The sequence below is a fragment of the Chiloscyllium plagiosum genome, unplaced genomic scaffold, assembly GCF_037043375.1.
Source record: "Chiloscyllium plagiosum isolate Xiang-an unplaced genomic scaffold, Cpla_swu_hap1 HiC_scaffold_17, whole genome shotgun sequence".
NCBI lineage: Eukaryota > Metazoa > Chordata > Chondrichthyes > Orectolobiformes > Hemiscylliidae > Chiloscyllium > Chiloscyllium plagiosum.
The window spans coordinates 79123807-79135876 of NW_028270155.1; the positions used below are offsets into that span (position 1 = coordinate 79123807).

Consider the following 12070-nt stretch of genomic DNA (forward strand, 5'->3'; position numbering starts at 1 on the left):
GAAATTGGCTAGTTGAAAGAAGGTTCATGGGAAATGTTCATCCTAGGGTCAAGTTATTGGTGGTGTACAGCAAGGATCTCTTTTCAGACCACTGTTGTTTTTCATTTTTAGAAATGACCTGGATGAAGGCGTCGATGGTGGGTTAGTAAATTGGCAGATGACACTAAGGTCGGTGGAGTTGTAGAAAGTGCTGAAGGATGTTGTAGGTTACAGAGGGACAAAGATAAGCTGCAGAGCTTGGCTGAGAGATGGCAAATGGAGTTTAATGTGGAAACATATGAGGTGATTCACTTTGCAGGAGCAACTGGAATAAAGATGACTGGGCTATTGGTAAGGTTCCTGGAAGTGCAGAAGAGCAGAGAGATCTCAGTGTCTATGTACATAGATCCCTGAAATTTGCCAGCCAGGTTGATAGGGTTGTTAAAAAGCCATGTGGTGTGTTAGTTTTTATTGGTAGAAGGATTGAGTTTAAGAACCATGAGATCATGCTGCAGCTGTACAAAACTCTGATGCGAACACACTTGGAGTATTGTATGCAGTTCTGGTCACTGCATTATAAATAGGATGTGGAAGGTTAGGAATGGGTTCAAAGGAGATTTACTCGGATGTTGCCTGGTATGGAGGAAAGGTCTTATGAGGAAGGGACTCGAGGCTTCTTCCGTTAGAGAGAAGAATCTTGAGAAGTGACTAAATTGAGAAATATAAGATAATCAGAGGGTTAGATTTGGTGGACAGTGAAAGCCTTCTTCTTCGGATGGCAATGGCTAGCACGAGGGGACATAGCTATAAATTGAGGGGTGATAGATATAGGACAGATGTCAGAGGTAATTTCTTTACTCAGAGAATAGTAGAGGCATGGAACACCCTGCCTGCAACAGTAGTTGACTCGTCAAGTTTAAGGGCAGTTAAATAGTCATTGGATAAACATATGGATGAAAATGGAATATCGTAGGTTATGTGGGCTTCAGATTTGTTCCACATGTCGGTGCAACATTGAAGGCTGAATGGTCTGTACTGCGCAGTAATATTCTATGCTCAATGTTCTAGTATTCATACAAAGTGATTTGCAGGAATAGATATATAAATCAAAGCACGTCTCCCGGAGAGTTGTTTTTTTTTATTTATTTCCTTCCCTTTTGAAATGAAAGTGTTACACTGGTAGCTTTGCAATCCTCTGAGACTCTACATGAATCTAAGGATTTTTGGAAGATTACCACTAATACATCCACTGTCTCTGTAGTTACTTCACATTGTATCCCAGGATGCAGTATTCAGTTCCTCACTAGGCATATGTTTAAGGACTCTGTGAGGTAGTGGAGGGGATTTACTGCTTATACGAGGGATGAGGAATTTCAGTTCAGTCGTGAGACTGCAGAAGTAAGGGCTGTTCTTCACAGAGTTGGTGAAGAGGAATTGAACAGGAGTATTCAAGTCCATGATATCATCAATGAGAAGAAAATGTTCATACTGACGTGTTGTAGTAGCCAGAAACCCAAGTGGGAAGTAATTGAAAGGTGAAGTAGAAGGGAGTGAGAAATCAAAATATTTACTCACTGTGTTGATACAATATGGACTGGCCTGTCTGACAAGATGGTGGAGGTTAGTACAAGAATCACTCAGAGGGGAAATGGCGAAGTCCTTGAAAATAAAAAAAAAAGAATAAAGATTTTCTTTGATCTCTGTTTTATGTGCAAAATCCTGCACCACAGTGTGGTGAGCTGAGAAATGATCAGCTCGGATATAAGATGATTTCGGGGATGGAATTGAATTCTAATGCAAGCAAACTGTTTCATTTGTTGGACCTGCGAATCAGAGTCAAAGGAAGCTTCAGGATTGTTTTCAGCTGCTCTCGGAATTGCCTCTGGGTCACGGTGTATATACAAGTGTTTGTGCAAGTACTGAGGAGCTGGAGCAGGTATGCGGTGGTACCTACGGTTGGGGGAAGTGGAGAATAATCATTCATTAATGCAATTCGTTGTTGTAGGAAACATACCACATAAGGGGTCCATAAAATAATGAAGCTGCCTGAGATAGCAAACAGTAAAATGATGGATTTTCTGCGTTTGTCCATTTCTGGGTCACTGGTCTTCTCCCTGTCCCTGTCCTTCTGGAGTCTCCTGCGGGCTTTGCTTACTACTAAAACATGTCTGACAGTCAGAGTGTTCAAAAGAAGAATAATAACAAATGGCAGTAAAGGAGATAGAAGGCGATGGAATACACCATATAATGTCCAGTAGATTGAAGAGTAAAACTCTGGTTTTGTGATGCAAAACCATGGCAGCTTATTGAAGATGTACTTGGATTGGAATATGAAAAACCAGGGAATGCTTTCCAAACAGCTCAGCACACTCACTGTTCCAATAATCACGGCTGCAGTTTTCTCAGTGCAGTATTTGGTTTTAAACTTCTGGCAGCAAATAGCCACAAATCGATCAAAGGTGAAAGCAACAGTCAACCAGACAGAATTCATTGTGGTTGCAGGAATGAACATCATAATCAGACTACAGACATATGTAATATCCAGGAAGGACACTGGGAAATACATAATAAGCCATCTCAGCATACCATCAGTGATGATAACGAGGAGATCGGCTGCCGCCATTGCTATCAGGTACTGGCTGATACACTTAGAGAGACCACAGCTTCTCCGGGAAAGGATCACAATTGCCAACACATTAACTGTAATAAATACATAAAACCAGGTGGATAGATATAGTACATGATTTTGACCATATTTTAGTTGAATTTTCTGCATCAAAAATTGATAGTTGCATCTGTTTGTATATGTTTTCACAGGCTACATTTTGAATGAAAACACCTTTATAATCTATTTGTAAGAAATTGAAGGAATATCAATCTCAAAGAAAATGCATAAATACTCCTCAGTTATTGCATTCCAGGCAATATGCCAGATATCACCATCATCATCCCAGTTTCTGTCCTGCCTGACCATCAACACATCTGTCAGAGGTTATGACACTGGTATACAGTCAGGAAGGAATCCGCAACATTGACTCTGGATCTCCTGAAGTCTCATGGAATCAGATTAAAATGGGCAAGGAAATCTCTTGCTGTTTAACATGTACTGTTCTCATTCAGCTGTGAAACACTAACCCCTCACAATGAATAACAGTTGAAGGGAGCACTGAAGGTGGCAATTGCGCAAAATTTATTCTGGCTGGGGAACGTCAATACACATCACCAAAGACTGGCCGTTTCAGTCGGAAAGGACATAGCTGCTCATATGCATCTGCAGTGAAGGAACCAACAAGAAGGAAACATCTATTTGACCTCATCCTTTCAAATATGCTGGCTGCAGATGCATTGTTCCATGACAGTATCTGAAAGAGTGATGACCGTGAGGTTCTTGTGAAAACAAAGTTCCACGTTCATACTGAGAATGCCCTCCAGAGTGTTATGTGGCACCATCATCATGCTAAATGAGACAGACTTCAAACAAATATAGCAACTCAATTCTGGGCACTGTGAGCCAACAGGAGCTGAATCATACTCTAACACAAACTTCAACCTCACGACCCAGCATTTACCATACTCAACCATTACCATCCAGCCAGGATATTGACTCTAGTTCAATGGAGACTGCTGGAGGACATGCCAGGAGCAGTACTAGGCATAAATAAAAAATGTGTTGGCAATCTGGCGAAGCTGCCAAGCTGGATTAATGATGTGCCAAACAGCATAACCAGCTAGTCAAAGAAAGAGCTGAGCAATCCCATAACCAATGGCACAGATTTAGACTCTGCAGTGTTATACCGCATACAGTAATCATAGAATTCCTCCAGAATGCTTTGCGTGGAAACAGGCCCTTCGGCCCAACAACTCAACATCAATCCTCCAAAGAGTAACCCATCCAGACCCATTCCCCTAGCCTATTACTCAACATTTACCCCTGACTAATGCCCCTAACCATGCACCTCTGAACACTATGGGCAATTTTGTTTGGCCAACTCAACTAACCTGCACATCTTTGGATTATGGAAGGAAACCAGAGCACCCGAAGGAAACCCATGCAGACATGGAAAGAGTGTGCAAACTCCACACATAGACAGTCACCCAAGGGTGGAATCAGTCCAGGTCCCTGGCGCTGTGAGGCAGCAGTGCTAACCACTGAGACACCGTGCATTGTAATGGAAAATTAACAACTCAGTGGAGAAGTCAGAGTCGACCCAAATATGCCCATCCTCAATGATGGAAGAGCCCAGCTCATCAGTGTAAAAGATAAATCTGAAGTATTCACAACAATGTGTATCCAGAAATGCCAAGTAGATGATCTATCTCAGCCTGCTCCACAGGAATCCAGCATTACAGACCCCAGCCAATATCAAAAAAATAGTTGGAGTCACTGGATCCTGCAATGAATATAGGTCATGAAAGACATTCCAGCAGCCTTATGCATCAGAACCTCAGCATTGCTAAGCTGTTCCAGTTCAATTACAACACTGGCAAAAAGCAGAACAAATCCAACCCAGCCAATCACAGCCCCATCAGTCCATTCTTGAAAGTGACAGAAGATGTGATCAACAGTGTTATCAAACAACAGCTGCCTTAAAATAACGTGCTCACTGATACCCAGTTCGGGTTCTGCCAGGGCCATTCAGCTCCTGACCCCATTCCAGCCTTGCTTCAAGCATGGCTGAAAGAGCTTAATTCCAAAGGTGAGATGAGAGTGACCACCTTTGACATCAAGGCTGCATCTAACCGAGTATAGTATTAAGGACCAAAGCAAAACTGGAATCAGTGGGGGTATACACAAACAAACTCAATGCTGTTATAGTCATACCTGGAATACAGGTACATACCTCGTTTTGGTTGTTGAAAGTCATTCATTTCAGCTCCAGGACATCTCTGAAACTTATATATCAGTTACAACTTGTGTAAGCAGAGTTTCAGAAACAGTTAAAAATTAATAAACAAACAAATTCTAAACTAATTAAATAAAATGAGGATAGAGGGTCAGGTGATGTGTTGTTTCTGTATGATGGGGGAGCTGGTGGACCCCATTGTGGTTCCCAGTTACCATGTCTGTTGTAAATATTGGTTCCTGGAGGAACTCTGGCTCAGAGTCGAGGTGTTAGAGTCTGAGCTTCAAGCATTGTAACACATCAGGAAGGGTGAGAGTTATCGAGATGCTATGTTTCAGGAGACAGTCGCACTCTTTAGACTAACTAACTCAATTTGGGAGTGGTCACAGACAGGAGGGTGTGGCTGTGGGTGAGGCAGGTACAGGGATCCAGGAGGTGGAGATGCCTCTGTCCTTGTCCAACAGGTTCAAGAGTTTTTCTCCCTGTGTGGACGGGAATGGGGACATCAGAGAGAATGAGGCAATTGACGACAGCACTGTATTGCAGGGAGCCATTCAAGAGGGGGGAGAGGAAGGAAATGTGATTGCAATTGTGAACAGTACAGTTGGAGGTGTAGACACATTTCTCTGTGACCAGGATCGAGAGTCCCGAAGGTTGTGTTGCCTATCTGGTGCTCGGGTTCGGATATCTCAACTGGGCTTCAGAGGAACTTGGAGTAGGAGGGTAAATATCCAGTGGTCGTTGTCCACGTAGGTACCAATATCGATAAAACAAGGGCAAGAGATTCTGCTAAGGGAGTATGAACAGTTAGGAGCTAAACTAAAAAGCAGACCAAAAAGATTAAAATCTCTGGATTACGACCTGGGCCACGATTTAATTGGTACAGGCTCAATAAGATTAAGCAGGTAAATGTGTGGCTTAAAGAATGGTGTGGGAGAAATGGCTTTGAATTCATGGTACACTGGCACCAGTACTGGGGAAGAAGGCATCTGTTCCAATGGAACGATCTTCATCTGAACCGTGCTGGGACCAGAGCCCGACCGAATTGTACAACTAGGGCTAATGGGCTTTAAACTAATTGGGGCAGGGGGGAGGGATCAATTCTCGGGGAAATTAGAGTTTCTTTAATTATGTAGAGGGCAAAACAGAGGCAAAGGTGGACATTGGACTGTTGGAAAATGATGTTGGCGAGGTCATTGAAGGGAACAATGAAATGACTGAGGAACTGAATGATTACTTCACATCAATCTTCATGATGGATTGACGAGTGATTTCCCAAAAATTCATGGAAGTGAGTGGGCAGAGCTGAGTATGGTTGCCACCACAAAAGGGAAAGTGCTAGAAAAACTGAATGGCCTGAAGGTGGATAAATGACCTGCAACAGATAGATTACACCCCAGAATTCGAAGGGAGATAGCTGAAGAGATAGTGGAGCTATTAGTGTGATCTTTTAGGAATTGATTGAATCAGGGAGGGTCCCAGAAGACTGGAAAATCACTAACCTGACACTCCTGTTTGAAAAGGGAGTAAGGCAAAAGACAGGAAATTATTGACCAAGCAGCCTAAACTTGGTTGTGGCTAAGATCCTGGAATCTATTATGAAGGATGAGATTTCTGAATACTTGGAAGCGTATGGTAAAATAGGGCATAGTCAGCATGGTTTCATGAAAGTGAGGTCATGCCTGTCAAATCTGTTAGAATTATTTAAGGAAGTAATGAGCAGGTTAGAACAAGGAGAGCCAATGGATGTTATCAACCTGGACTTCAGGAAGGCCTTTGACAAGGTGCTTCACAGGAGATTACTGAGTAAGGTAAGGGCCCATGGTGTTAGAGGCGAGGTGCTCGCATGGATAGAAGATTGGCCGTCTGTCAGAAAGCAGAGAGTGGGATAAATCTCAGGATGGAATCCAGTGAATCGTGGTGTTCTGCAAGGCTCGGTGTTGGGATCACAACTTTTCAATTTATGCATGAACGACCTAGATGAAGGAACTGAGGGCATTCTGGTAAGCTTCCAGATGGTGGAAAGATAGGTCGAAGGACAGTTGGCATGGAGGAACTGCGGAGGATGTAGTAGGATTTGGGCAGGTGAGGAGAATGAGTAAATACATGGCAGATGAAGTACCATGTGAGAAAGTGTGAGGTCACGAACTTTGGTGGAAAGAATACAGGCATGGACTATTTTCCAAATGTGGATAAAATTCAGAAGTCTGAAGTGCAAAGAGACTTGGGAGCTCTAGTCCAGGAATCGCTCAAGGTAAACTTGCAGGTTGAGTCAATAGTTAGGAAGGCAACTGCAATGATATCAGTTACTGTGAGAGGACTTGAATATACAAGCAGAGAATTACCTTTGAGGCTCTATAAGGCTCTGCTCAGGCCACATTTGGACTACTGTGCACAGTTTTGGGCCCTGTATCTCACAAAGGATATACTGGCCCTGGAGCGAGTTCAGAAGAGATTCATGAGAATGGTCGCTGGAATGAAAAGCTGAACATATGAGGAATGTTTGAGGACTCTGGGTCTATACTCAGTGGAGTTTAGAAGTATGAAGGGGCATCCAATTGAAGCTTACAGAATACAGAACGGCCTGGACAGAGTGGATGTTGGAAAGATGTTTCCATTGGGAGGAGAGACTAGGATCTGAGGCCACAGTCTTAGAGTAAAGGGAAGATATTTTAGATCAGGAGAAACTTCTTCAGACACCGAGTGGGTGAATCTATGGAATTCACTGTCACAGAAGGCTGTGGAGGCCAGGTCATTGAGTGTATTTCATATTGAAATGGGTAAGGTCTTGATTGTCAAAGAGATCAAGGGTTAATGGGAGAAGGCAGGAGAATGTGGATGAGAAGCTTATTCGCCATGATTGAATGATGGAGCAATCTCGATGGGTTGAATGGCCTAATTTCTGCTCCTGTGTCATATGGTCTGATGCTGTTCTTCAGGGTATTGTCCATGGCCCAAGAATCTTCAGCTGCTTGATCAATGATCAATATAAGGTCAGAAGTAAGGATCTTCACTGATGATTGCGCAATGTTCAGCATAATTCATGGCTCCACAAAAACTGAAGCAGTCTTTGTTTAAATGCAGCAAGACCTGGACATTATCCAGGCTTGGGCTGACAAGTGTAAAGTAAATTGCACCACGCAATGACCATCTCCAATTAGAGACCATTTTGCCTTTATGGGTCAATACATAGAGTACAGAAATTGCGAGGTCATGTTGCAGGTGTAGAGCACATTGGTTAGGCTACTTTTGGAGTACTGTGGGCAGTTCTGGTCTCCCTGCTAGAGGAAGGATGTTGTGAAACGTGAAAGGGTTCCGAAAAGATTACAAGGATGTTGGAAGGTTAGAGGGTTTAAGTGAAAGGGAGAGGCTAAATAGACATAGGCTATATTCCCTCGAACATCACAGGCTGATCGGTGACTTTACTGAGATTTGTAAAATCATGAGGGGAATAGATTGGGTAAATAGACCAGGTGTTATCCCTGGGGTGGGGGATTCCAAAACTTGACGGTAACTGATTAGCTGAAGCGGGGAAAGATGTAAAATGGACTGAAGGGTTAACCTTTTCAGGCAGAGCTTGGTGCATGGAATGAGCTGCCAGAGGAAGTGGCATTAACTAGTGCAATTACAATATTTAAAACACATCTGGATGGCTACATGAAGAGGAAGAGATTAGGCAAAAGCTGGCAATTTGGAATAGATTCTTCAAGGATATCTCGTCAGTACAGACAAGTTGGACCGAATGCTCTGTTTCCATGTTGCACATCTCTATAACCCTATTACTCTAATAGCATTACCATTACTGAATTCCCTAATTTCAACATCCTTGGTGTTACCATTTACTGGAAACTCAACTGAACACACCGGAAAATACAACGGTGGCAATATCAAATGAAAATCTAAGAATACAACACTGAGTAAATCACTTGCTCACTCCCAATGCCTGTCTAACATCTACAATGCAGGAGTATGATGAAACACTATCCACTTGCCTGGATGGTTGCAGATCCGAAGCACTGAAGAAGATGGACACCAACCAGGATAAAGTAGACTCATTGTTTAGCACCATGTCCACAAGCATTCACACCTTCCATCACCAACATTTTGTAGCTGCAGTGTGTACTATCTACAAGATACCATGCAGAAAGTTATGTCCCATATCTTGAAACAGCACCACCCATGATTACTTTGCTCTGGAGCCATGAGGGCAGCAAGATACGTGTGATTGCTAACATCTGCAAGTCCATGATTAAACTAGTCACCATCTTAAGTTAGAAACATATCAGTTTTCCTTCTCTGTCGGTGGGTCAAAATCCTGGAAATTTCATTTGTGGGTCTACCTAAAATACAGGGACTGTTGTGGTTCAAGAAGGCAGCTTATCAGTACCTTCTCAATGGCAACTATGGAAGGGCAATAAATGACCAGCCATCAACTCCCATGGCGCAAGTGGAAATAAAAGTACTGGTGAATACTATGTCTCAGATGTAAGAAGATAGGAACATGAGTTGTCCAGGCTCAAGTCTGGAAACCGTGGATAAGATTATGAGGAAGGAGTTTATGATATTAACTTCACCGACCACTGTGCCCCAAGACAGGAATTTCCAAGCAGTGGAAATTGCTTTTCAATGTAATCACCCCCAAACAATGAAACAATTTCCAATGATCCCTGAGTTATAAACTCAAATCATGTTTCTTTATCATTCTTTATCTTTTGTCATCAGTCAATAAAGAAACATGCTATCTGTTGGCTCTATTCACAAAATTTCATGTTTCCATGTCTAATCAATCTTCATCAAGTTTTTCCACTGTTTGAACATGTAACACATTTCGTACCATTATATTTGACAGGGTTCACAATTAGTTCACAGCTGATTTTGACACATATTACTTACCAGACACTGCAACAGCGACAAGCACAGGGCAGAAAATGACATCAACATCAGCAAGTATTGGTACCAGACTAAAGCGATACTTCATTTTCTCTATCAAATTATTCCAAACTTGACTTGAAACTATCACCAGCTCAAAGTATCTATATACATCACAACGAAATCCTCCAAGGATGTAATTAGATTGATATTACTTACAGTCGTTTGAACAAACAGACCTGAAATTAAATGGTAAAAGACTAGAGTGTAAGAACAGCTAACGTGGACTTGGATCACAGAAATATAGGGCAGGGAGAAAGGGAAATTCTGCAAAGCACATGTGTGAATATCAGTAGAATGTTCCATAAGGATGCAGGGCTGATTTCACAAGTAGCCTCAGTATATTCATTTCAATCTTTCCTGGGAGCAGGGCATCTATGGTAATGCTGCCCACTCCCCAGTATCCTTGAGAAGGTGGTGGTCAGTGATTGTCTTGACCCACTGCCATCGACCTGGTCCAGATGCACACACACATACAGGTGCACACATCATCAAGTTGGAATGTGAGGGAGTTGTTTTTGAGACTAGGGTCCCGAATCTTAATCAGGGAAACTACAATGGAATGAGGCATGAGTTTAGTGAGGATGGATTGGGAAAGCTTACATATGGACATAAGAACTAGGAGCAGGAGGAGGCTGTCCGACCCTTCGAGCCTGCTCGGCTATTCAATAATATCAGGGCTGATCTTTTTATGGCCTCAGCTCCACTTACCCGCCCTCTTACCTCAACCCTTATTTCCTTTATTGCTGAAAAGCATTATCTCTCTCTTAGCTTTAAAAGCATTTACTGAGGAAGCCACAACTACTTCACTAGGCAGGGAATTTCATAGGTTCACAACCCTTTGGGTAAAAAAAAGTTCCTTTTCATTTCAGTCCTAAATCTGCTCACCCTAATTTTGAAGCTATACCCTCTTGCCTTAGTTTCCTGGCCTGTGCAAAACATCCTCTCTACTAATACCTTATCCATTCCCTTCATAATTTTATATGTTTCTAGAATATCCCACCTCATTCCTCTAACCTCCAATGAATTTAATCCCAGTCTGCTCAGTCTCTCCTCATAAACTAAACCCCTCAACTCCGGAATCATCCTAGTGAACCTCCTCTGCATCCCCTCTCGTGCCTGTGCATCTTTTCTCAAGTAAGGAGACCAAAACCGCACACAGTGCGGCCTCACCAGCACCCTATACAACTGCAGAAACTATCTTTCAACTCAATTCCTTTAGCAATGAAGGAAAAGAAATCAATTTTCTTCTTAATTACCGATTGCACCTGCAGACCAAACTTCTGTGATTCATGTACAAGGACACCCAGGTACCGCTGCACAGCGGTATGCTGTAATTCTTTTGACCATTCAAGTAATCGTACTTACTGTTGTTAATGCTGAAGGCTGAAAAAGGCTGAAAAAAGGTCACGGTCTGATAATGTACATCCCAAGTACAGAGGAACCTCGATTATCTGAATGACACACATGGGGAGTATTTTGTTCAGATACACAAATGTTTGGATAATTGAATGTTGAATAATACAGTTTAGCCAAGTTTCGGGGCCTTGTGAACTTGTTTGGCTAATCCAAAATTTGGATAATCAATACTTGTATAATCGAGGATCCTCTGAACTTAAGGAAGTGACCCGAGAAATAATATATGTATTTGTAATCCTTTTCCATGAGGGTTTAGACTCCAGAACAGTTCTGACAGATTGGAGAGAAAAAAACAAAAGAACTGCAGATGCCATAAATTAAAAATAAAAACAGAAATTGGTTGAAAAGCTCAGCAGGTCTGTCAGCATCTGTAGACAGAAATCAAAGTTAATGTTTTGGATGGAAGTGACCCTTCTTCGGAACTGCCGTGTCACTCAACACAAAATGTTAATTCTGATTTGTCTCCACAGATACTGACAGACTTGCTGAGCTTTTCCAGCAAAATTGTGTTTTGATCCTACAGATGGGAGGATCCTGACTGAAACCCGACTGCTTAAAAAGGGAGCAAGAGACAAAACAGGGATCGTAGTCCAGTATGTTAGATGCCATTAGTGGAAAATGCTCGAAGATCTTTATAGCAGTTAAGATATAAAGCACTGTAGAATGTGATACAGTCAGCATAGAATTGCTAAAGGGAAATCATTCTGGACAAATCCACTGAAATCCTTCCGGATTGTAACCAAAAGGGTTGATTGGAGGACCCAGTGGATCTGGTTTATTTTGACTACCAAGAGTCTTTCGATGAAGTTCCACATAAAAGATCAATGTGTAAAAGTACAGTACGTGAGATTGAGGATGGTGTATTGAGGTGGATAGAAAATTGATTCGAGACAGGAAGC

At 42.2% G+C, this 12070-nt stretch overlaps 1 protein-coding gene across 1 annotated transcript; it reads right to left on the reverse strand.

Moving 5' to 3' along the window:
- Positions 1–1789: 1789 nt before the first annotated feature.
- Positions 1790–9801, reverse strand: LOC122558653 (putative G protein-coupled receptor 139). The gene is made up of 2 exons (XM_043707451.2): positions 9717–9801; positions 1790–2679 (listed from the first exon to the last, which is right to left on the reverse strand). The coding sequence occupies exons 1-2, from the start codon at positions 9799–9801 to the stop codon at positions 1790–1792; spliced, it is 975 nt and encodes a 324-aa protein (XP_043563386.2).
- Between the last annotated feature and the right edge of the window lie 2269 nt (positions 9802–12070).

What these genes read in the sequence shown, in the direction of transcription:
- LOC122558653 (XM_043707451.2), bottom strand. Translation starts at nt 9,801, where the DNA reads ATGAAGTATCGCTTTAGTCTGGTACCAATACTTGCTGATGTTGATGTC. An exon ending in TGTCGCTGTTGCAGTGTCTG is followed by an intron (nt 2,680 to 9,716) that starts GTAAGTAATATG and finishes TATTTATTACAG; the next exon opens with TTAATGTGTTGGCAATTGTG.